The sequence below is a fragment of the Phocoena sinus genome, chromosome 19 (assembly GCF_008692025.1).
Source record: "Phocoena sinus isolate mPhoSin1 chromosome 19, mPhoSin1.pri, whole genome shotgun sequence".
NCBI classification, from domain to species: Eukaryota; Metazoa; Chordata; class Mammalia; order Artiodactyla; family Phocoenidae; genus Phocoena; species Phocoena sinus.
The window spans coordinates 45,331,424-45,353,876 of record NC_045781.1 but is presented as its reverse complement, the minus strand read 5'-3'; the positions used below and the strand labels follow the sequence as shown (position 1 = coordinate 45,353,876).

Sequence of the window (22,453 nt, the reverse complement as noted above, 5' to 3'; positions counted from 1 at the left end):
GCATTTGGAAAGGCAAACTGGGGACATCTGTGTCTTGAAAATAGAATTTGGCCATGCAGACCTTATGGGGAGGTAGGGTGGATCTGGGAACAGGAAACAGTTGACTTTAATTGTCCTGGAAAGGAAGAGTAAGAGAGAAGCTGGATCTGATCATGAAGTACCTTAAGTAACTTACAGAGCTCTTCCTTCTAAACAGGAAACCCAGCCCTTTTAATTATTTTCATGGTCCATTTCACTTCTTTAAATTGCCAGTTTTTCAAAGTAATGTGTTGGACAATGTATCTGGCAGGCTAAGCTGTTTCTGATTATTTACTTCTATCGCAACTGTTTTTAGTCTTCAGTCCTTAAACCTTCCCTTAGATAATGAACTTAATTTCAGAAAACCTAACCTTTCTTCTATGAGGGTACGGAGCTTACAGCATGGGTAGCACTTGGTGGTACCTGAAATTATCACTGCAGGACCTCGAGTGCTTCCTACCACGGGCACTTGTTTATTTTCTCTGGTGCCCTCTATTTGGATTGCCCTCTCCTTTCACTACTTTCCCATTCCTTTGTCTGTCCTTTTCCCATACCTTCAGCACCGAACCTCCAATGAACTCCAGGCACTGTAGTAGGGGCACCATGAGGTAGTAGTTACTAGCCAGGAGCCAACTGAATAAGTTCAAAACCCAGATCAGCCATGAGCTTGGGTAAGTCACTGAACATTCAGTTTCCTCAACTGTAAAATGAGGATAAAGACAGCACCCATTTCACAGGGTTGTAGTGAGAATTAAAGGAGTTGATAGAGGTAAAGGCGTAGAATAATGTCTGGCATGGAGGAAATGCTAAACAAATGTTTATTATTATCTTTATTGTTATCTCACTCATTGGCAGCCAGAGGATGATCTTGGGTATTCAGGTTTTTATCATCCTCCTCTCAATCCTTCACACTGCTCTAGAGACATTGTAAAAAATCACACACAGGATATAACACATCAATCTCTTGTTCAAACACCTTCAGTGGCCCCCATAACTTATGTAATAAAGTTCAAAGTCCTCGACATTTGAGGTCCCACACAATCTACTCCCAACTAGTTTTGGCCTTCTCATTAAACAGATACATCTGTCCAAATACATTATACACCTGTCACCTTCCATGTCAGACTGGGGTGGGACGGAATGGGAGGGCTTTAGTCTCTACACCCATAACCTTCCCCAGCACTGCACCTACTCTTCCTTCCAACCAGACAGTGCCCCCTACATAGTTCCGGAACTGCTTGGGTCAGATAGGAACATTCACCATTTCCATGTCATACTCCTTCCAAAGTCACCCAACATAGCCTAGACTCAAAGTTACCTTTTAAATAGAATCTTTCCTGATTCTCTCTTATTAATAATGTCTCCTTCCTCTCAGAGGCTATAACTTTATTTTTACTTCTTACATTAGCTCACCTTGTACAATAATAAGTTTTCATGCCTGTCTCTCCCAATAGCTAGAGACTCTTGAGATGAAAGGAAAGAGAAAGCAAACAAAATTTCATTAGCACATACTCTATGCTGGGTACTACAGTAGGCACTTTACATATGTCAATTCTTTTAATCCTCACAAAATCTTGAGAAAGTAGGTCTTGTTATTTGCATTTTAGATACGAGAAAGCAGATGCTCTAAAAGGGCAGGCAACTGGCCCAAAGCTACCCAACTAGGTAGTGGTAGAGCAGGGATGGAAGCCTGCCTTCAAGTTTTTTCTGTCTCCCCAAACCATCCCTCAATGTGGAAGCCACCTGGTTAGATTTATCTTTGTGTCTCTCACTACCCCATGCATAGCTCTGTACTCACAGGAGCCTCTCAAAAGAGGTTGTTAAATTGAATTATAATCAACTTTTAAAGGGAAATTTAAAATATCTCTAATCTTTATTTAATCTTTATAACAACGCGGCGGAACAGAAAAGGAGCAGACTTTTGGTATCACAAGAATCTCTGCTTGATGCGAGATGAAGGTGAGTCTCAGCATCTTTAAAGTTCTTTCCTTCCTTATGGCCTCAGGAAGAATCTGAAGAATTGAGAACTGGCCCCAGTTTCCTGGCTTTGGGAACAACATTGTAACATTCTCTTCTACCTCCGCTTCCCCAGTTTCTAATATTTTTCTCCCTACACTGTGCTTTCATTTTTTTTCTCAAACATTTCTTAGTAGCAAAATAACAGTTTAGAAATGAATTGGATAGTATTACATTATAGAACATAAGCTAATTTTCTATGGACAAAGGGACTCTTCTTAGGACCTCCAGAAATCCTAATTCCATACAGTGGTAACAGGTTCTTCCCTTTTGTGCTAATTGTTGGGTTTATATTACACTAAACTTCTTCAGTGGTTAGAAAATCACCTGGGATAGCCACTGCTACTTAGAGCCGCCTAAGCTTTCTCTATAAGTTAGACATTACTTGGATAGAGTGTGTTAAGTTCTGGTGCTTAAACATTGTCTATAATTTGATTTTGTATTCATTTTACTAGAGGCAGACAGGCTGAAAAGGCTAGAGAATACCAAGTACCAGAAAATGATCTTACAGAGAGGTAAAAGGTGCTGTTCCTCCAGGGTATAAAGCTGCCTCTGTCTACCAGAATGTCTGGTTTCGATATCACATCCTCATTAATACTGAATACTTGATTAGGGAGGGAACTCGGGTTTGTGTAAAATCATGAGCCACAAGAAAGATTTTGAGTTTTTGTTCAATCCACTATGAACTGCTCTTAAGAACTAAAACTATTCCATTCAAATGATTCAATATTTTAGCAGAAGACTAAATACTGGTTCTATTATATTAAACACTGGATATAAAATTAGTATTTTTCCTTCAGATAATCTTTCTTATTAACTGATTCCTAAATTGAGATTTTAGATTTTGAAAGTGCTCCTTAATTCTTTCTACTTCACCTTCCAAAATTAATCCTACTTTAATAGTCAAAGTTATTCTGGTACCTACTCGAGTTTTAGGTCAAATCTGTAATAAAGTTGAAGAGTAATTGTTTATGTTCTTTGTATACTTTATAGCACACTGAGGCTCCTTTTATTAGTGTAAAAAAACACTATGCCTCTTTTATAGTACTTGGAGCATGATTTTTTATTTTAAATTATTGTAGAGGTTTACAGTTGTAGCTCTGCTGTTGTGATATATTGTTGGTTAGGCATCCTATAAACATTTATTAAGCACTTATTTATTCTAGACAATTTGCTAGATGCTGGGGACATACAAATGAAAAGAGATACAATCCTTGCATTTGAGATCATATTCTAATGGGAGCAACAGACACATAAAGTTTTATAATTTATATGAACCTGACCACTTATAAACTTTACCATTAATTAAATCATTATTTCAATGAAAAGAATATGATTTGTTTTTTAAACAATTTCCTGTGAGATATTATTTCTAACTGTATAATGCCTATAAAAGCAGCAAGACCAAGAGTAGAGACCCTATGTTTTTGACTCCAAATTCTCAAACTACATATACTGCTCCACTATGTCTATTGACAATCAGGTTGTCAATGAAAGAGCGGTCCTCAGCCCTGGCTGGGCAACACAATCACCTGTGCACTTTTCAGAATGGATACTCATCAGGGAATCCCCCCAGACATTCTGATTCAATAAAATGTGACCACAAATTCAACTGCATTCTTTCTCATTGTAGTCGTTAGGGTTTTCAGTTGCAAACAATAGAAACCAATTCTGGCTAACTTAGACAGAAAAGGGATTTATTGGAAGGATTTGGGGTAGCTCACAGAATTGACATCATGGTTGGAATACATGCATTTTGTGGAAAGAACCATTTTGTGCATAAAAGTACCATTTTGTGCAGAGTCTAAACAGGAAAACAAAAATAAACAGGAAATTTAATTGAAAGACTTGGTTACACAGAAGATGAAAGCTATGAAAAGCCCAACTTAAGATGGTGAGATAGCTCAGGGATTGGTAATAGCAGTAAGCCATTTCCACCACTGGGCTGGAGACCAAAGGAGAGGAGGAAGTATGAGCAGATCCTGGGGACCTGGCAGAAGTTGGAACCATAGCAGGTCTGTCTGACAGGAGCTAGAACCACAAGGGAGATACAGCTGCTTGCTGGGGACTCTACTGAAGTTAGACAGGGAGGAAGAGAAATACTCTGACTTCTTCCTACTCTCCAACCTCCTTCTAGTGCCCCCCACTGGTCAAACCCAGGTGGAATCCAGCAGGTCGTGGAAGCTAGAGGGGCTAACACAGCCCAACATAGATACTGAGCAAAGCCTGGGAAGGGCAAGGAATGGATCTTGAGGTAAACAAGGCCAGAAGTGGCCCATGTTTGTTTTAATCCAAGTTTTGCTATTAACTTACTGGGGGAACTTGGCTAAGTCATTTACCTTCTCAGACCTTCCTTCTTTCATCTGTAAACTGGGAATGTTGGACTAGAGTTTCTAATGTCATTATGATTGCTGGCTAGTCCTTGAGTTAGCTCACCATTTTACCTTAGAAGTGTTTCTACATTAGGAAAAGATGATTCACATTCACAGTTACATGTATATAAAAGTTTTAGATCTTTTCCCGCAACTTCACACTATTAAATCTGTGATTTTGTTTCACTTTACATGAATGTATTGCCAATTATGTGAAGTTTTTAAGATTCAGCCAAACAGTTCAGGAAGATGTGCTGCCTGTGCTTGTTCTTCCACCTTAGGTGGACTCTCTTTTTCATTGGAACAATACCAATGTCACAGGAAGTTTTTAATGTGTATTATGGATGGTGGTTATGAAAGTTCTTTTTTTTTTTTTTAACCGAAAGAGATTGGTTCTTTCTAAGTCATGGTGAGCCCGTTGAACAACCTGCTCTCTTCCCTTCAATCAAAATATGAGTCTCACCACGAAATGACAAAAGAAGCCTTTATAAGCACTTTGACAATGTCAGGAGACACTGATTTTCAAAAGAATTTTTCCTTTGCCTCTGACGGTTGATTTATCTAAAGTGGGTCAGAGTCCTGCTTCCACCCAGGATGTAGAGAGCTGAAAAGAGTGTTTCTTTTACCCTAACAACAACAACAACAAACCAGATAAACAACAAAATCACAATTTTTCTCAAACCCATTAGAGAGCTGAGATTGCAGGGCAAACAAAAATGGACAATCCCCTGCCCCTAAAGAAGACAAGACATGTGCAGAGTATGTCACCTGTGGCAGACAGAACATTCCTACAAGCAGAAGAAATGGTGAGAGAGGATGGAGAAAAGAAATATTTGAAGGGATAATGGCCGATGTTTTCCAAAAATGACAGATCCCAGAAGCTCAGAGAACTTCATGCAGGATTGAAACGAAAACCAAATAAAAGCAAAATAAGATCCTTTAACCAAAAAACAACCAAAACCAAAATCCACATCTAGACACATCACATTCAAACTGCTAAAAACCAAATATAAAGACAAAATCTTGAGGCAGCCCAAGAAAAAGACATAATTACCTACAGAAGAACAAAGCTAGGAATTACAGCAGAATTCTCATTAGAAAAATGTAAGCCAAAAGACAATGAAGTGACATCTTTAAAGTACTAAAAAAAAATGTATATATAACTGCCATTTCACAATTCTATACTGTAGAGAAAAAATCTTTCAAAAAATGAAGGCAAAATACTTTTTTTTCAAGTAGACAAAAACTGAGTAATATCCACTAGATCTGTGCTACAGGAAATATTAAAGTAGTTTCTCAGCCAGGAAAAAATGATACCAAACAGAAACTTGAATCTACATGAAATGGTTTAGAGCTAGTGATGCTCCTGGGACACATGTAAGAATAAACACAAATTCCCTCCTGAGGGATGTGCCTCAACCCACATTATGGCATCCCTGCTACCTACAATATGGCAGACCAAGTAACCCGAAAACTCTTCCACCAGAAAATACCTAGAAAGTCTGGATAAAATATAACTTACATAAATGTGTAGCTGAGCATGCAAAAAAAAAGAGGCAAATCCACAGGATTCAAAAACAAGAGGAAATAAGAACCAGAGCAGTAAGCCACTGAGCCCTTGAAGCCTGGGTTTTAACAGCCCTGCTAATAGCAGCAGGATACAAGGTCTATGGATGGTTAAGTCAGGGGAATGGTAACAAAATCCCCATATAAACCTGGGAAACTTCAAAGGTTACCAAAACATTCTCCCATTAGCACAAGGAAAGATGTCTATCGTGGTTTTGAATGAGGGAAACAAGGATTCTCTAGGGAATTCATACTTTGGACATGTGTATTCTACCAGTTTAGGGTTTAGATATGCATGATCAGTCCAGGGACCCCTAAACCAAGAAATTACCAGAGAGGCAGTCTATGTAGTCTAATCTTTGGGAACCAGGCAGAAGTAAATGCTAATCCTTACTGGAGAGATGTGTCCTTAAACTAGAGATTGTCCTTAAACTAGCGAAGGATTCCACAGATAAAGCCCTTATGAAAATGATCCAGCTCAATACCTGCCTTATTTTTAAAAAGTCATAGAAAAAGAACTTGACCTTCTGTCTCCTGTGTTCCCAAGCTGGCCATTCTTGTTATGGCCCTGCTAATCAGCCAGCATCTTCACGTCCCATAACAACCATTCTTCCCCATCTTATGAGAGAGATCAATGAGGGCAAGGATTGTCCCATAATGTCTACTACACTATAGCTACACCATAAATTATCAGATTGAAATCAAACAGCTTCACTTACTAGCTACGTGCTCTTGAGCAAGTTATACAACCTCTCTATCGCTCAGCTTTCTCATCTTCAAAGCAGGTTGAGTTCTTCTCATATCTCATCACTTCAAACTCTTCTTCTGCCTCCTTCTATTTTTAAAGATGTTTGTGATTACACTTGGCCCACCCAGATAATCCAGGATAATCTGCCCATTTTAAGGTCAGCTGATTAGCAACCTTAATTACATCTACAGCCCTAGTCCCCTCTGTCATGTAACACTACACATTTCCAGGTTCTGGGGATTAGGACATGCACATATTTGAGGAGCCATTATTCTGCCCACCACACTGGCAGTAGGTCATTTAAAGAAATAATAAACGAAGAAACACTCACTATACAGTACTTGCTATATACCAGCAGTTTATGTTTATTAATTCATCTACTCCTCACAACAACCCCATAAGGTGGCTACTTTCCCCCATTTTTCAGATAAGAAAATTGTGGGTGGCCTCTAAAGCCGGACAAGGCAAAGAAATGGATCCTCCCATCAAGCCTCCAGAAAAGAACACACAGCCCTGCCAACACTGGGATTTTAGCCCAGTGAGGATTCTGATCTACTGAAAGGTCAGATAATAAATTTGTGTTGTTTCAAGCCATGAAATTTGTGGTAATTTATTACAATAGGAGTAGAAAACTAATACAGTCAGTTATAAAAGTCTCAGTCACAACAAATATGTCTATTAATATATTCCCATGAGCCATTCGCTATGCTAAATAGAAAGTCTCTTATCCAGCATTTCAGAAAACCACCCGTATCCAAACAGGTAACCTTGAATTTTGGGTTCCTCGTGGGATGAAGCAGTCTGCGCCACATCATTGAGGTCCCCCATCCTTGCAAGTGAAGACTGTAATAAGCAGTTGCATCTTGACTGCTATTCGAGGAGACTACATGTGCTGACTAGATTTAGTTATAATCAATCAAAAACAAAAGCTGAAGGAATGCATACCTATGAGTTTTGATGTGAAACACAGCATCTTTGTTGCCAATGTTTCGCACTAGCAGAATCTTCTGAGTGCTGTATTTAACAGGGCAAGTAGAAAAATTCAGCTTGTCAGGAAAATCTAGGATGGCTCGTGCACCTCTAGCTTTGATGGGCACAATAAACTTTTCTCTTTCAGTGACACAGGTCAACATATGGGCATAGTCCTACAAGAGAAGGGTACAATCATTACTTGTGGAAACACCAACATGACCAAGATAACTGCAAGAAATATGGCTGTATGCCAAGCATCTTGCAAAACAACTTTATATATATATATATATTCTATGAAACCTTCTCAAGACAATTATGGATGTACCTTCAATGAGATACTCTTTTCTAAGAAAAAGAGAACAGTTCAAGTATTAAAACCTACAAGCCAATAGAGAAGCTTATGCTTCTTGTGTTTCCCGGATATTAGGGAGGTGGGATGCAGGACAGTTGAGGCTCATTCTTCTTTAGATCAGAGGAGGTTCACACCAGTAACTTCCTCCTTCTAAACCCTACCTACTTATCCTTCAAGCCATGTGTTAGACTGATAGCTCCGAATAATGGTCTCTCTATGACCACACTCTTTGAAATACGACTGTGCAGCTTCTCCATCATGAGTGGAGTCTATTTCTTTACCCTGTGCTTTGACCACTGGAATGCGGCAGACGTTATGCTATGCCAGTTCCAAGCTAAGGCCTCAAGAAGCTTTGGGCATTTCCATTCTTGCTCTTGAAACTCTGCCATGAAAACAAGCCTGGTCTAGCCTACGGCAGGATGGGAGCCCAAATGTCCCATGCTAGACCAGCCTACTGCCCCAGATATGTGAGAGAGCCCAGCCAAGTTAAGCAGAGTTGCCTACCCAACTCATGAGTGGGCCCAGTCAAGATTAGCTAAACCATAGTCTGGTGAGCCATAATATCCATAATTGAATTTGGGAGTGGTCTGTCATTATACAACAATAGCTAACTTATTCAAAGCCCATTTTAAACCTCACCTCTTGTGCAAAGCCATTACTGACCATTCCAAATAAAAATGCTGAGGCCCTAGGCATCCATCGTCCCCAATCTTGAGTCTAAATGCAACAGAAATGCTGAATTAAGTCACCCTTTATCTCCTCTCATAAGATAGGAAAATGGAAATCTCATCCTCAGTGCAACAAAGAAAAAGTTAAAAGTAAACCATCACCAACAAGCAAACCTAAATGTGAAAGGAAAGCATTAACAGTCTCCTCAAGAATAGGCTCAAATGGCTTCCCTGGTGGCTCAGTGGTTAAGAATCCGCCTGCCAATGCAGGGGACACAGGTTCAAGCCCTGGCCCAGGAAGATCCCACATGCCACGGAGCAACTAAGCCCGTGCGCCACAACTACTGAGCCCGTGTGCCACAACTACTGAGCCCACACGCCACAACTACTGAAGCCCGCGCGCCTAAAGCCCATGCTCCGCAACAAGAGAAGCCACGACAATGAGAAGCCCGCGCACAGCCACAAAGAGTAGCCCCCGCTCCCCACAAGTAGGGAAAGCCTGCATGCAGCAACGAAGACCCAATGCAGCCAAAAATAAATAAATAAAATAAAAAAGAATAGGCTCAGAAGTCACTGTGAAAGGAATTTGCTATCTAAACCAGGTTCATTTTCCTTCATTTTAAGTTTCCCCAACATTTTAGTGTGTGTTTTGGCTGCAAGGCAATCTTTATAAGTATAAAGGCCTCTTGGAACTTAAGTTTCCTTTTGGTAATCATGCAGTAAATGGTTTTCAGTGGTGGAGGTTTAAAACCTCTCTTTGGACTTTAGGCACAGAGCAGGAATGGGAATGTCTGACATACTGACTGACATTTAGACCTGGCCATGCACTCAATTTCACGAAACCCACAGGACAAGTAGAAAGCAGTGGTATCCCCAATTCGTTTATTCATACAACCGTGTTTATTAAGTGTCCAGGTGCCAGGCACTGAGCTGGGTCTGGGTATGAAACTGAGTAGTAAACGCAGACGTGGATCACTTCGAGCTTACATAGTGATGGAAGAGACAGTGAGCAGGTAAATAAAGCATATCTAATGTACAATGTAATACATACACAAATATATTAAATAAATATAAAGAGAAAATAGCCAGGAATGTTCCCACGACAGAGCTTTACACCTGCAATCTCTCTGCCTCCCTGAACTCCAAACTCATACCCAGCAGCCAGATCAACATCTCACTGGATACAAACTTACCATGGCCCAAAGCGAAGCTGCTGACTAATGCCCCTGCCTGCAACTGTGCATAAAGATACCCTACCAAGGGAAGGAACGGGGCCTGAAATCCAGTCCACTCTGCTGGCTCCAACTGAATCGGCCTAGAGGGGCAGCCTTTTTCTCATGCCCACAAAAGCTCCACAATGCCAGCTGAGGTCCTGCTCATGACCTTCCTTCCACCCTAAATCTGTCCCCTCACTGCCTCTCCATCTTGGTACATGAATCTCCATCCTTCCACTGGCCTGGATTTAATATCCTGGCATGAGGCATCCTTGATCACTCTGTTTCTCAATTTCTTAGTAAATCTCGTAGGACTGACCTCCAAAATATATCCAGACCACAAACACGTCTAACTACTTCCACCCTGCCACCCTGACCCTAGCCACTCCAATCTTTCCTGGGCTAACTGGACTCTATTTCAACCCTTGCTCCCTAAAGTCTATTTTCCACACAAGGGCCAGAGGGATCCAGTTAAAATATAAGTCAGCTCAGGAGGCTCCTCCATTCAAAATCTCCCAAGCAGAGAGCTGGGGGGCTCTGAGTGCTAGGGTCTGGCACCCCTGTCATTTCTCTGGCCACACCTCCCCCTCCCCCACTTGCGTCTGTGCTCCAGCTACAGGTTTCCTTGCTGTCTCTTGAGTATTCTAGAGATGCTCTCCCTTCAGAGCCTTCAAACTCAATGTTCGTTCCATCCAGAACATGCTTTCCTGTAATTATTCACATTGCTTGCTCCCTCACTTCCTTCAGGACTTTGCACAATGTCCATTTTCTCCCTGAGGCCTCCCCTGATTGCCCTATTGTAAACTTAACTCTCCCTCTCCTGTCCCATCACTCCCTAGCCTTTCGTTTGCTTTAGTTTACCAAAGCCATCTAATATATTATATATGTTACCTATTTATTGAGTCTATTGTATGCCTCCCCCCATATCTCCATGTCAACAGGGATTCTGCCCATCGTACTGACTTCACATATCCAGCTCCTAGAACAGGACGTGGTACTTAGTAAACATTCAACAAATATTTGCTAAAGACAGGCAAATGAGTACTATAGTGCTGAGTGAAGAGAAATAAAGCATAAGGGAATAAAGAGTGAGTGGGGCGGCTTCCCTGGTGGCGCAGTAGTTGAGAGTCCGCATGCCGATGCAGGGGACGTGGGTTCGTGCCCCGGTCTGGGAAGATCCCACATGCCGCGGAGCGGCTGGGCCCGTGAGCCATGGCCGCTGAGCCTGCGCGTCCGGAGCCTGTGCTCCGCAATGGGAGAGGCCACAGCAGTGAGAGGCCCGCGTATCGCAAGAAAAAAAAAAAAAAAGAGTGAGTGGGAAAAGGCCTCTATGAAGACGTGACATTCCAGCAGAAATCTAAGTGAAAGGAGAAATGACGTCATGGGGGTGGGTGGTAATCTGGCCGAAGCATGATTCAGAGACTGTGGCCATAGGGGAATAAGGTAAGGAGAGGTTAGAGATGCAGCAAAGAGGTTGTGGGAAGCCAGATCACACAGGAGCTTGTAAGCCATTGTTAGGACCTGAGGATGGCCAAAAACATTAATGATGCTGAAAGCGGATCATGATGTACCTGATTTATGTTTTAGAAGAATTACTAGCTGCTATGTAGGCAACGAACTGTAGGGAGGCTAAGATGAAAAAAGGGTGTCCAGTTAGGCAGCCACTGCAGTAGTCCAGGCAAGAGATGAAACTGACCTGGCCTAGTGCAATAAATGCTTAGCCTAGAGCTTGGCGAGTAGTTAAGTACTCAGTAAATGTTAGTTGTCATTACTAAAGTGTTGCATAAAATACAATGTTTTGTGTAAGGCATGTAGGAAAACTCAATTTTTGTGTACTTGTTGTTAGGATAATAATGATAATCCTGGTAATGATGATAATAATGGAACAAGATAATTTCAAAAAACAACAAGGACTTTGAAGAAAATAAAACATGGTAAAGTGATAATATGGGAAGCGGCTGCTTTAGGTTACAACAACCAAGGAGGCCTCCCTGAGGAGGTGGCCTTCAAATAGAGACCTGAATAGCCAAAGCATCCAGTCAGGCAAGATATAGGAATGGAGTGTTCCTGGCAAGGAGAGGTGCAAACATGAAAGTCCTAAGGTAGGAGCAAGTAATAACAATTAATGGACAGTATTCATGAAATTTATTTAAATTGAGTTGTTGGACTCTTAGCTCTTGAAGTGATTCTGGTTTCTGCATGGTAATGCCAGGCTCAAAAATTATGCCATTCAGATATAAGAAAGTACAAATTACACGAAGCATACTTGATCCTAGAAAACTCCACAGAATTCAACAACAAAACAGTCTAATCTGATTACATCAGAATCCTAAAGAGATAAGTACTGTTTTCATTTTTTCTTAGGAGATCAAACCCAGCAAGCAAAGGTTTTGTTGGGAATTAGAAACTGGAAAGCTGCTGGCACATGTGGAAACTTAATATTAACTGAGGCTTTGAGAGAAAGAACAAAAGATGCTGCTGAATCCACGATGAGAGGGGATCTCCAAGTAATTTATTCTATGTTTACATATTCTCTGCCTTGTTCTATAAGGAATTGAAGACAGCTGAAAATACTTTAGGAGGCTAACTGAAATATTCAAATTTCCAAATGAGGAAGATTTGAAGTTTGATCAGAATTATATATTTTTTCATAATCAAGTCACATAAAAGAATATGAAGAAATTCTTTAAACTCCTTAAAAATGTATTCCAATCTCTTAAGCTCTGTATTTAATATGACTATATTAGATTATATAATATACAATTATATATTGCTCTACTGGCTTAAAATTAATTCAGATGTTATGACTTGGGAGGCTTTGTCAGCCTGCAAGCTAAGCAATTACTTCAGTTGATGTACTTCCTTCCTCTGTACTTAAATTCAGAGCAATCAGGTCACCATTCAGAGCCAAAATATTTATTCCAAACTCTCTCCCATCTACTATGAGACTTAGCAATGAATTACTTCATATCCCAAAATGTTATTCTATATAACAATGGCCTCCAGATGAAATTGCCTATCCATTTTTTTTTCTGTCCATTAGCCTTCCTTCCAACCTGCCTATCCTCCAAACTTAAAAAAAAAAAAAAAAAGGCAGTGGAATATGCAAGTGGCAGATTTGACTCTGAGAAGTGAAAAGAATGAATCTTGATTTTATATTAGCTCCACGATAGAAAGCAAACATGGCAATAATTCTGTCCTTTAACAACTCAGGCAAAGGAAAATGATGTCTTCTACTGCAGCAAACGACTCCCCAGGCATTCAAGTGCAAGCACAGCCAGTGTGGTTAAGCCCTCACAATCCTCTTTCTCCCTTTTCTCCACTCCTAAACTTGATGGTGGAATGGCTAACACAGAGTAAAACCAGATTTGATCAGGACTCAGCACATTTAATACTCACTGTCCCTGAAAAACGTTATAAATTCCCTAACCAGTTAAAAGTACTCAATCTGAAATTCACCTCTCTAAAGGGAAGAATTAGTTCTCAAGTCCTAATCAGTTTAAAAACAAGACTGATCAGGTCTCTCGGGCCTTACCCTCTACCACTCTGACTCTTCATATGATTTACCTGGGGTCTGAGCTTCCTAGGGGCATCTATACTTCTCCACCTATTAAAAAGGAATGACCTCTGATCTTTGGCTTGTAAAGTGACCCGAGGACTTCCAAATTTATTTTGACCATCTTTATCATTAGTATACAACGATAATGTGGTTACTTCATGATTCATGTACAAATCATCCACTTAAGGTAATTAATTTCCTGTTTAGCTTTTTTGCTTTCTAAGTTACCTTAAATCTACCAATCAACCTGTGTCTATACCCATATACTCTGCCTTCATTCCTGTTCTTATCTAAGACCAAACCCTTTCCTTGCGTACTAGATTTCAATCCTTCTCACTTACCTTAGGATTTTCCTGAAGCATCAATTTCCCTCTTTACTGAACATTCACAGCTTATAACAATGCTTAAATAACTTAAACATCAGCTTACAACAATGCTTAGATAGCCTCAACTTAAATATTAAATAAACTACCCTCAATCTCAACATCCACCTCCAGCTACTGCCCCATTTTTCCAATTACCCTTTACAGCAAAACTCCTCAAAGGTGTTATTTATACTCAATATTACCACCTCCTCACTTTCTCTTTTCTCTTCTACCCACCCCATCAGACTTCTCTACCCAACATTCCACAGAAACTGTTCTCACCAAGGTCACTAATGACTTTGCCAAATCTAATGGCTAAGTCCACATCCTTGTTTTATTCTATAGCTTTGGACACAGTTGATCTCTCCTTCTTTTTTTAAAATACTTTATCCACCTGGACTCCAGAGCACGGCAGTCTCCTGGCCTTCCTCCTACTTCACGATTACCCCTTCTTAGTGTCATCTTCTGTTGGCATCTCCTCCTCTTTCCACCCGCTTCTTTATCTCCACTCACTCCCAGAATCATCTCCTCCACCCTTGGTGGTAAGTAGCATCATTACACTATGACTTTTAAATATTTGTCTGTAGACCCAACATTTCCCCTTTATTGCAGACAATTGTGTCCAACTGCTTCCTTGATATTTCCACTTGGATGTCTAAAGGGAAGTTCAAACTTAACATATAAAAAAAGAGGTCCTGAGTCCCTACCTCACTCCTACCCAGCCTCGTTAACCTGTTTTTCTTCCACTTTCCATATCTCAGCAAATGGTGGCACCATTCGGTCAGCTGCTGGCCAAAATACTATGAGAAACTAGACTCCTGTTTCTTCACACCCTTTATCTAATTCATCAGCAAACCCTGACAGCTCTACCATAAAAATATATATCCTTTGTCCACCTACTTCTCATCACCTCACTGTTACCACCCTCGTCCAAATCATCCTCATCTTTTTCTCGCAAACTATTACAATAGACGCTTGTCTCTATATTCATCAGGGTTCAGTTCTGCTACAAATTACAGGGAACAGAAGAAAATAAGAGCAAGTTAAACTAGGCAGCTAGAAGTTTATTTCTCTCCTGGAAAGTCCAGAGGTAGTTGGGCCAGGTTGGTATGGTGACTCCACAGTGTCATGAGAGACACAAATTCCTAAATTCCTGCTCTACCAGTCTAGCACAGGGTCCATCCTCAATGTTGCCGGATGGGGCAGAGTGATTCCTGGGATGCCAGCTATTCTCACAGCCAAGCTGCAGGCAGGAGAAGGCAGAATAGAGCACTTTCCACTGTGTCAGCTTCCGTCAAGTACATGCGTTTGGAAGCCCTGCTCACATCTCACAGGCCAACATTTAGACAACATGCAGCTGCAAAGGAGGCTGGGGAAATGCAACATTTTGTTTCTGGCAGCAACGAATCCAATCAAAACATGTGATTCTCTTACCAATGAGGAAAGGGAAAATGGATGTTAAGAGTAGACAACTAGCCATTATGCCTCACACCCTCTTCAGTCTATTCTCCACACAGCAACCAGAGTGATCTTAAAAATGTAAGCCAGATACGTCATTCCTAATCAAAACTCACCAGGGCAGATAAAGGGAAAGAAACAAGCATTTATCCTATCTTTCCTGTATGAACTGTACCTCAGGATCCTTATTAACTCATTACAAAAATAAAGTGTAACAACAGACATTTTGTGCCTCTTGATGTGATGCAATAGGAAATACCACATTACCTAAGAATTCTGGCCCCTCCAAATCAAACACGAATCTAAACAAGGCTCTAGACCTAATTACCAGTCTACAGGAAACAGAGGGGATGGAGGATCATTCTATGGAATCTGGTGGAGTTGCACTCAGTACCTTGTATGGATCCCAATTTAAGCAAACCAACTTACACATATACATATGATTGATTTAAGCAACTTAAAATGCACATATATCGATTTATGTGATATTTATATACATATATACACACACCTCTACATATACATATATGTTTTCATATTACTCAACTGGGGAGATGTGAGTACTGACAGATATCTGATGATATTAAGGAGTTCCTGTCATTTTTTAGGGGTGATAATGGTACTGTGGTTACGTTAACTTTTAGAAAGGACCTTATCATTTAGAGACAAACAATGAAGTATTTACAATGAAATGATGTATGGGACTTGCTGCAAAATCCTCTGAGGCAGGGGACAGGATGATGAAGCAAGATTGGTCACGCACTGATAGCTTGAAAATCTGGGGGATGACAGTTCACTATATCATTCTCTACATTTTTACATATGGGTGAAAGCTTCCATAATAGAAATATTTTAAATAACTTATGGTGGCTTCCTATTCTACTTTGCATGATTTCTAAGACGCTTCATGGTCTTACCCTCTACAAACCTTGTCTCCTACCATTTTCCCAGCAGCTTCCTCTGCTCCAGCCACACTGGCCTTGCACTTCCCTGACCTGTTGCCAGACATATTTCTGTCACAGGGCCTTTGTAAGTGCTGTTCCTGCTCCCACACAAATATCCTCCCCGTTTAGCTCTCTGCCCAAATGTTACCTCATCAGAGAAGTCTCCCCTGATCTTCCTGCTGAAAGGAAACAGTCCCCATTCTCTATCACTCTCTGTTCTCTATCATGTCAATATCTGACATTAAATGATCTGTTTGCTTATTCATTGTGGAACATAAGCTCCATGAAGGCCAAGCTTCTTCTATTCTCCACTGGATCCTGGCTGACAGAACTGGGCCTGGTGCAGAGCGAGTGAAATAATATTCATCTTAATATCTTTATTTGGATACTACATTATCAAGAGTTCTTCATAAAGAGAATGTCTGAGATCCTCATTAGCCGTATTATAAAATGATATTTGTCAAATCCAGAAAGCTAGAAAGTAGTGATGTGACTCACTGAAGATATGAAACAAAATGGGAAGAAACACCTTTAAATAAGCCTTCTTAGATATCTTTCTCCTGGTTGAAATGACGGGAAAAAACGTTAACATCTAATACATTCATGGCACAAAAAGATATTAGAGCCCCCTTTTTATATGCCTTTGCTTTTATCATCTTCAGGCCATCCTCAAGTTGAAGAAACTACCTTACATTTTCTTGAGATTAACTTCCTTATCTTACTTGGCAAATATTTATTGCACACTTCCTATATGTTAGGCCCCGTACTAGGCACCTGGATTACAGGGGAAGCCCAGACAGAACCAGGGAGGGCGAATGCTAGGCAGGAAGAAAACTAAATCCCTATCATTATTTCTGTCAACAAGAATCACTGACTGTAGAAAATCTTATGACATCTATACTTTAATTCAAAGTGCTGGCACTATAGTTCATTAATGTTACACACCTGGGTTACAAATTATGTCAACGTTTTTCTACTTTGCTTGGGCCATGTTCTTTAAATTTCATAGTAACAAATCAAGAAAACTATTTTGACAACAAACTAGATATTTTCTCAACACATAACTGAGCAATAAGATTACATCACTTCATATTTTCTTCAGACCACTGCTGCCATTTCCATATGCCAACACTATTACAAAGAGATGCTTTCTTAAGTCCAAGAAAGTACCCAGTTTTGCTTTCCTACATAAGCCTAATATTTTTATACTCCTTTTAATAGTAAAGATACAGATTTAAGAGGTCAAGAAAAATGCCTGTCTCCAGAATTTTATAGTGTTATGATAACATTGATTACTATGTTTCTACCATCCATGACATGTACACTAGGATTATTAGATAAATAACATATCCAATCTTTTTTTTTTTTCAAGTCCATGTGAAAAGAAGAGATAAGGAAAGCCAAAGTGAATTTCCTGCACCCATTATCTGGGTATTTGGCATTCTAAACAAGTTAAATCTCCAGGAAGCTAGATTAATAGATGACAGGAAAAAATGTAAATTGCATTATCATCTTCGACATGCTAATATACATGGGTGCTGAAAATCCAATTGAAAGGGGACTGGCTTATTAAACTGTGGCATGCTGCAATTTACATATCTCACCCTCCAGGTGTGAGGAGGGTAAATGAGAACGGAGTGTGTTCAGATCAGCAGGGGATAAGGAGGAAAAATACATATGCACATTGGCTATCAATTTGGCCAAATGGAGAAAAAGTGACACAGTGAAAAGACTGACTTTTATTCTTCCTGAAATAAATCTGGCTCTAGTACTCCTCTGCTACATTCTGGAGCAGCACGAAAGACAGCACAACTAACCCTAGCTGGTCATTCTGTGCATGGCCCTGCTGGTTTTCCAACAGTAAGAGTGAATGTAGATGCCCAGACGACTGGAAAAACTACTGGAATGGAGCCCTGCTGATGGTGCAAGGGTGGCAGGACCTTTGCAGAAAAAGGGAACCAAAACTAGCAGCAGGAGCTTCCCCAAAAACCCACCATCAGTCTTAGACAGTCAGCAGGAGAAATCACTACGTCCTTAGAAAAACGTATTATGTCAATTATTTCATAGCTTAGAGCTCAATCCAACACAAAATCCTAATGTGTCCAAAGTTAGATAAGTTTCTCATAGGTAGCCATTGTACTCACTCTCTCTCTCCTCATACATGCATGTAACCATTGATAACTTTCAAATACTTAGAAAAAACAGTAAAACAACATTTAACTTATTTTTTTTAATTAAGGCTTTCCCCATAGGCCATAGGCAATGTTGGTGAAATGGAATGCTAAGAGGGAATAAAAAAACTAGGAGTGGGCTTCCCTGGTGGCGCAGTGGTTAAGAATCCACCTGCCAGTGCAGAGGACACGGGTTCAAGCCCTGGTCCAGGAAGATCCCACATGCCGCGGAGCAACTAAGCCCGTGCGCCCCAACTACTGAGCCTGCGCTCTAGAGCCCACAAGCCACAACTACTGAGTTCGCGTGCCACAGCTACTGAAGCCCGTGTGCCTAGAACCCGTGCTCTGCAACAAGAGAAGCTACCGCAATGAGAAGCAACGAAGAGTAGCCCCCGCTCACCGCAACTAGAGAAAGCCGAAGACCCAACACAGCCAAAACCAAATTCATAAAATGAATTTATTAAAAAAAAAAAAACTAGGAGTAAGATAAGCTTCCACAAAATATAGCCAAGTAATAAGCCTCAATGGGAATGCTGGCATTTCATACTTAAAGTAAATACAAACTCACCTAAAATATATTTCAGTTATTTATTTGCTGTATAGATAAGCAGTAATAAAATCTCTCTCCCTTTGCTTTTAACATTTGATGAGGTAAAATTTTAAATATACACAAATAAAACAGAATAGTATAACAAATCCCATGTATCCATCACCCAGATTCAACAGTTATTAACATTCTGTCATTCTGGTTTATCTGTACCTCCATCCATTCACCTTTCTATTGTTTTTATACTTTAAAAGTTTTTAAGGTAAAGTTTAGATATTTTGGAGTGCAAAAATATTAAATATACAATTTTGATGAATGAATTCATCCATGTAACCCACACATCTATCATGACATCGAACATTCCACCTCTTCAGAAACTTCTGTGTATCCCTCTCTCAGCCGGACTACCTACAGGTAGAATAATACTTATTCAACAGAAGATATTTTTTTCTCCAGCACAGAAAAAAATTAAGGAAAGCCAACTCCTCAAATCCAGCAAGTTTAATATTTCAAGCTGCACAAAAGCTTATTATATTCAGCTTTTATAATTAATTGACAGTGTAGGCAAATTTGACACCCAAACTAAATCCAAGTACTGTTCTCTTCACAGAGAGCATTCAGATATAGAGCCTGGAGAAAAAAAATAAGGACTTCAATAACGTGTAACAAAAAGCACTACTTCTGGAACTATTTATCTTTCTGCTTACTTCAATAATACCCCAAACAAAATGGTAAGTTCATAAACACAGCCCAAGAAACAAACAGTAATACTACAGAGTGGAAAAATAATAACAGCAGTATAATAGTAATGAAATTTCTAACCACTTGCTCCAGTGATATATGCTTGGCAGACCACATTAAATTCTCTATCCCTGCTCTCCAGAAAAGCAGAAACAGTAGCACCAGCACCAGGAATACTGGTAATGACATTTGCAACAGCTAATAAGTATTAGTGATGGAGAAGCAGGGATTCAAAGCCAGTTCTCTATGTCTCCATTACGCTCTTTTGATTCCAACCATAACAGCACAATACAGATAAGCAAACACACTATTTAACATTACATATAACCTGACATTTTGTTATGCCTGTTTTAGCCTTGCTTTTTGTCCTCACTCTTTCAGTCATGCTGGTAAAAGCCCTTTCCTCCTCCACACAAGCCCCCACTTTGGCCCTTACAGAGGAAAACTCAACCCACAATTCTGCAGTCTTGGAGAAGGGCTGGGGAGAAGCCTCCTCCCTCAGTCACCCAAGCTAGATTTTTCTTCCAGAAGTAACTGGAATTTATACAACTGAGGAGAGCCTGAGAATAGGCTAGATTCCTGACAGCTGTGGTGATGCTGGAAGGAAACGGCCTCTTTTTGAACTCAGGCTCTTTCTAGCTGGTCTGTGTGCAGACAAGGATAAGCAGACAGGGCAGGTCTCTGCTTTTGGCTCTAGCCTCTCCACTCGTGCTTAGGAAGAGCTACTGGTGAGGTCACCCCTTCACGGAGGACTGGTTATCTACTGGTCATTAAGGAGCAGAATATGGCCTCAGGTCCTGGCCACATTCTTTGCCATTAGTGAGGCTGATACTGTGATCAATATTGGATCTTAGGACTCTTTCCTAAACTAATTAGGGTGTGGGGAGGAGGGATGCAACTAACAAGAATCCCAAACTTCCAAGAAGGCGTAATCTCTACGCTTTGTCTCAGCTCATTGCACCTGGACCACATCTTTTCCTTTTCGGTGTACAGTCCAACATAAATATGCTGAAGTAGGTTCCATGGGAGCATCCAGGATTACCCTTCTTTACACTCTGGCTACTTGCAGCTCATATAAGCCCTCATCACTGTTTGACAATTCTCTCCGTATTCCCAGTGGTGCACCATCCCCTCCTCTCATCCACCCTCACCATCCCTCTCCTCACCACCACCACCAGCAATACCACCATCAACACCACCACCACCGATACCATCAACGATACCAACAACACTGTCGACGACACAGCTACCACCACCACCACACCAACACCACAACCAATACCAGTAACACCACCACCAACAATACCAACACCAACACCACCTCCTCGAATGCTCAGAATTGCAAACTGCTAGCGACAAGCATTCAACCAGTTTGTTGCCAGCGCTGCTGTTACCTTGTTCTCCTCTGGACTAAAGAGGATTCGGAAAACGGATGGCACTCCTGGTGCTACTTTGTGGCTAATATCTTTGGGGCTGATTACTTTAAAGTAAGGTGAACTTTCCTCAACAACTTTCACCATCCTTGGAACCTGCAAGAAAAACACAATAATGGGCACTGTACATGTGAAAGCAGAAGAAAAAGGACAGGCCTTGCAGTTAAACGTGAAATCTCCATCTACTACTTACTAGCCGTGTGACTTTGGTTAGGTCTGAACTTCCGTTTCCTCAAGTGTAAAAGGAGATGACAGTACTTACCTTTACCCCAGGACCTCACACAAAGTAAGCACTCAATGTACTTTAGCTTTAATTTTTATTAACATTATTATTATTACACAATTTAACTGTTATTGCAAATCTTTATTTTATTATTTAAATGTGACTATTTTCGAAGACTAACTGCTTAATCATCTAAAACCCCACCCACACGGTGGAGCTGCACCGGACTTCCCAACATTTGAGAACTGCTCTGGGAGAAGAAATCACATTTACTGCACTCTTGCTGTGGATCATCCACTGCACATGAGATGCCACTTGATCCTCACAATAACCTCTGGGCTTCATTACAATTCATTCTACAGATGAGGAAACAGACACTTGCCATAAGTGCTACAGCTTTACCAAGCAATGGTGTTCCGGATCAAGTCCCGGCCTAACTCCACCTTCCCTCCCTATAGGACTGTCCTACCTAAACACCACTGTGAAGCAAGAACACAGAGGGCAGTACAATCCCCAAGGCCAGTCTCAGAGCGGCTTCAAACAGTCCCATCCTTTTACAGTCTTATTCCTCTGCTCTGCTTGCCTCATCCAGAGTACATATTTCTAAAAAGAAATGTAACTGTGAGAAGGGGGGTGGTCAGGGGTGGAGGTTCTAGAGACACAGGAATGGGAGAGGATTGTTTTTTTAAAAACTCAAAGAGGGCAGAAGAAAGTTAACTATAGTTAAGTATGTCCTAGGAGTCTCAGGTGAAATATGAGGAAACAGGAACTCCCACAACCTCTCAAAGCTGAAACCCAGATGCAGAAGGGAAGAAGAAATGCAGAGAGAATTCAGACAGATCTAAAGACTAGAGAGTGGGGAGGTAAGAAAGAGATGTGTACATATCTGGTAGGAATAGAATTGGCTTTGCTGGTAAGAGAAATGTGCAGTGGTGTTTATGATGTGTTGAATGATGCCATATAAGCTTGCTGGGAATACTTTAGTAAGAGCCTAACTGTGGATTAAAAACTAGAAAGGAAAACAACAGCAACACTAAGAAGAAGAAGAATAGTAACACTGCTTTAGTGCTTATTATAGGACAGACA

General features: G+C 40.6%; 1 protein-coding gene across 1 annotated transcript in view; it reads right to left on the bottom strand.

Moving 5' to 3' along the window:
- The window catches only part of HYDIN (HYDIN axonemal central pair apparatus protein), a 433,731-nt gene that overhangs the window by 306,569 nt on the left and 104,709 nt on the right, over positions 1–22,453 (bottom strand). Inside the window, exons 6-7 of the mRNA XM_032613277.1 lie at positions 21,106–21,240; positions 7,666–7,865 (exon numbers count right to left, since the gene is read on the bottom strand). Of these exons, the coding sequence (XP_032469168.1) occupies positions 7,666–7,865; positions 21,106–21,240 (335 nt within the window). The remainder of the gene's footprint in view (positions 1–7,665; positions 7,866–21,105; positions 21,241–22,453) is intronic.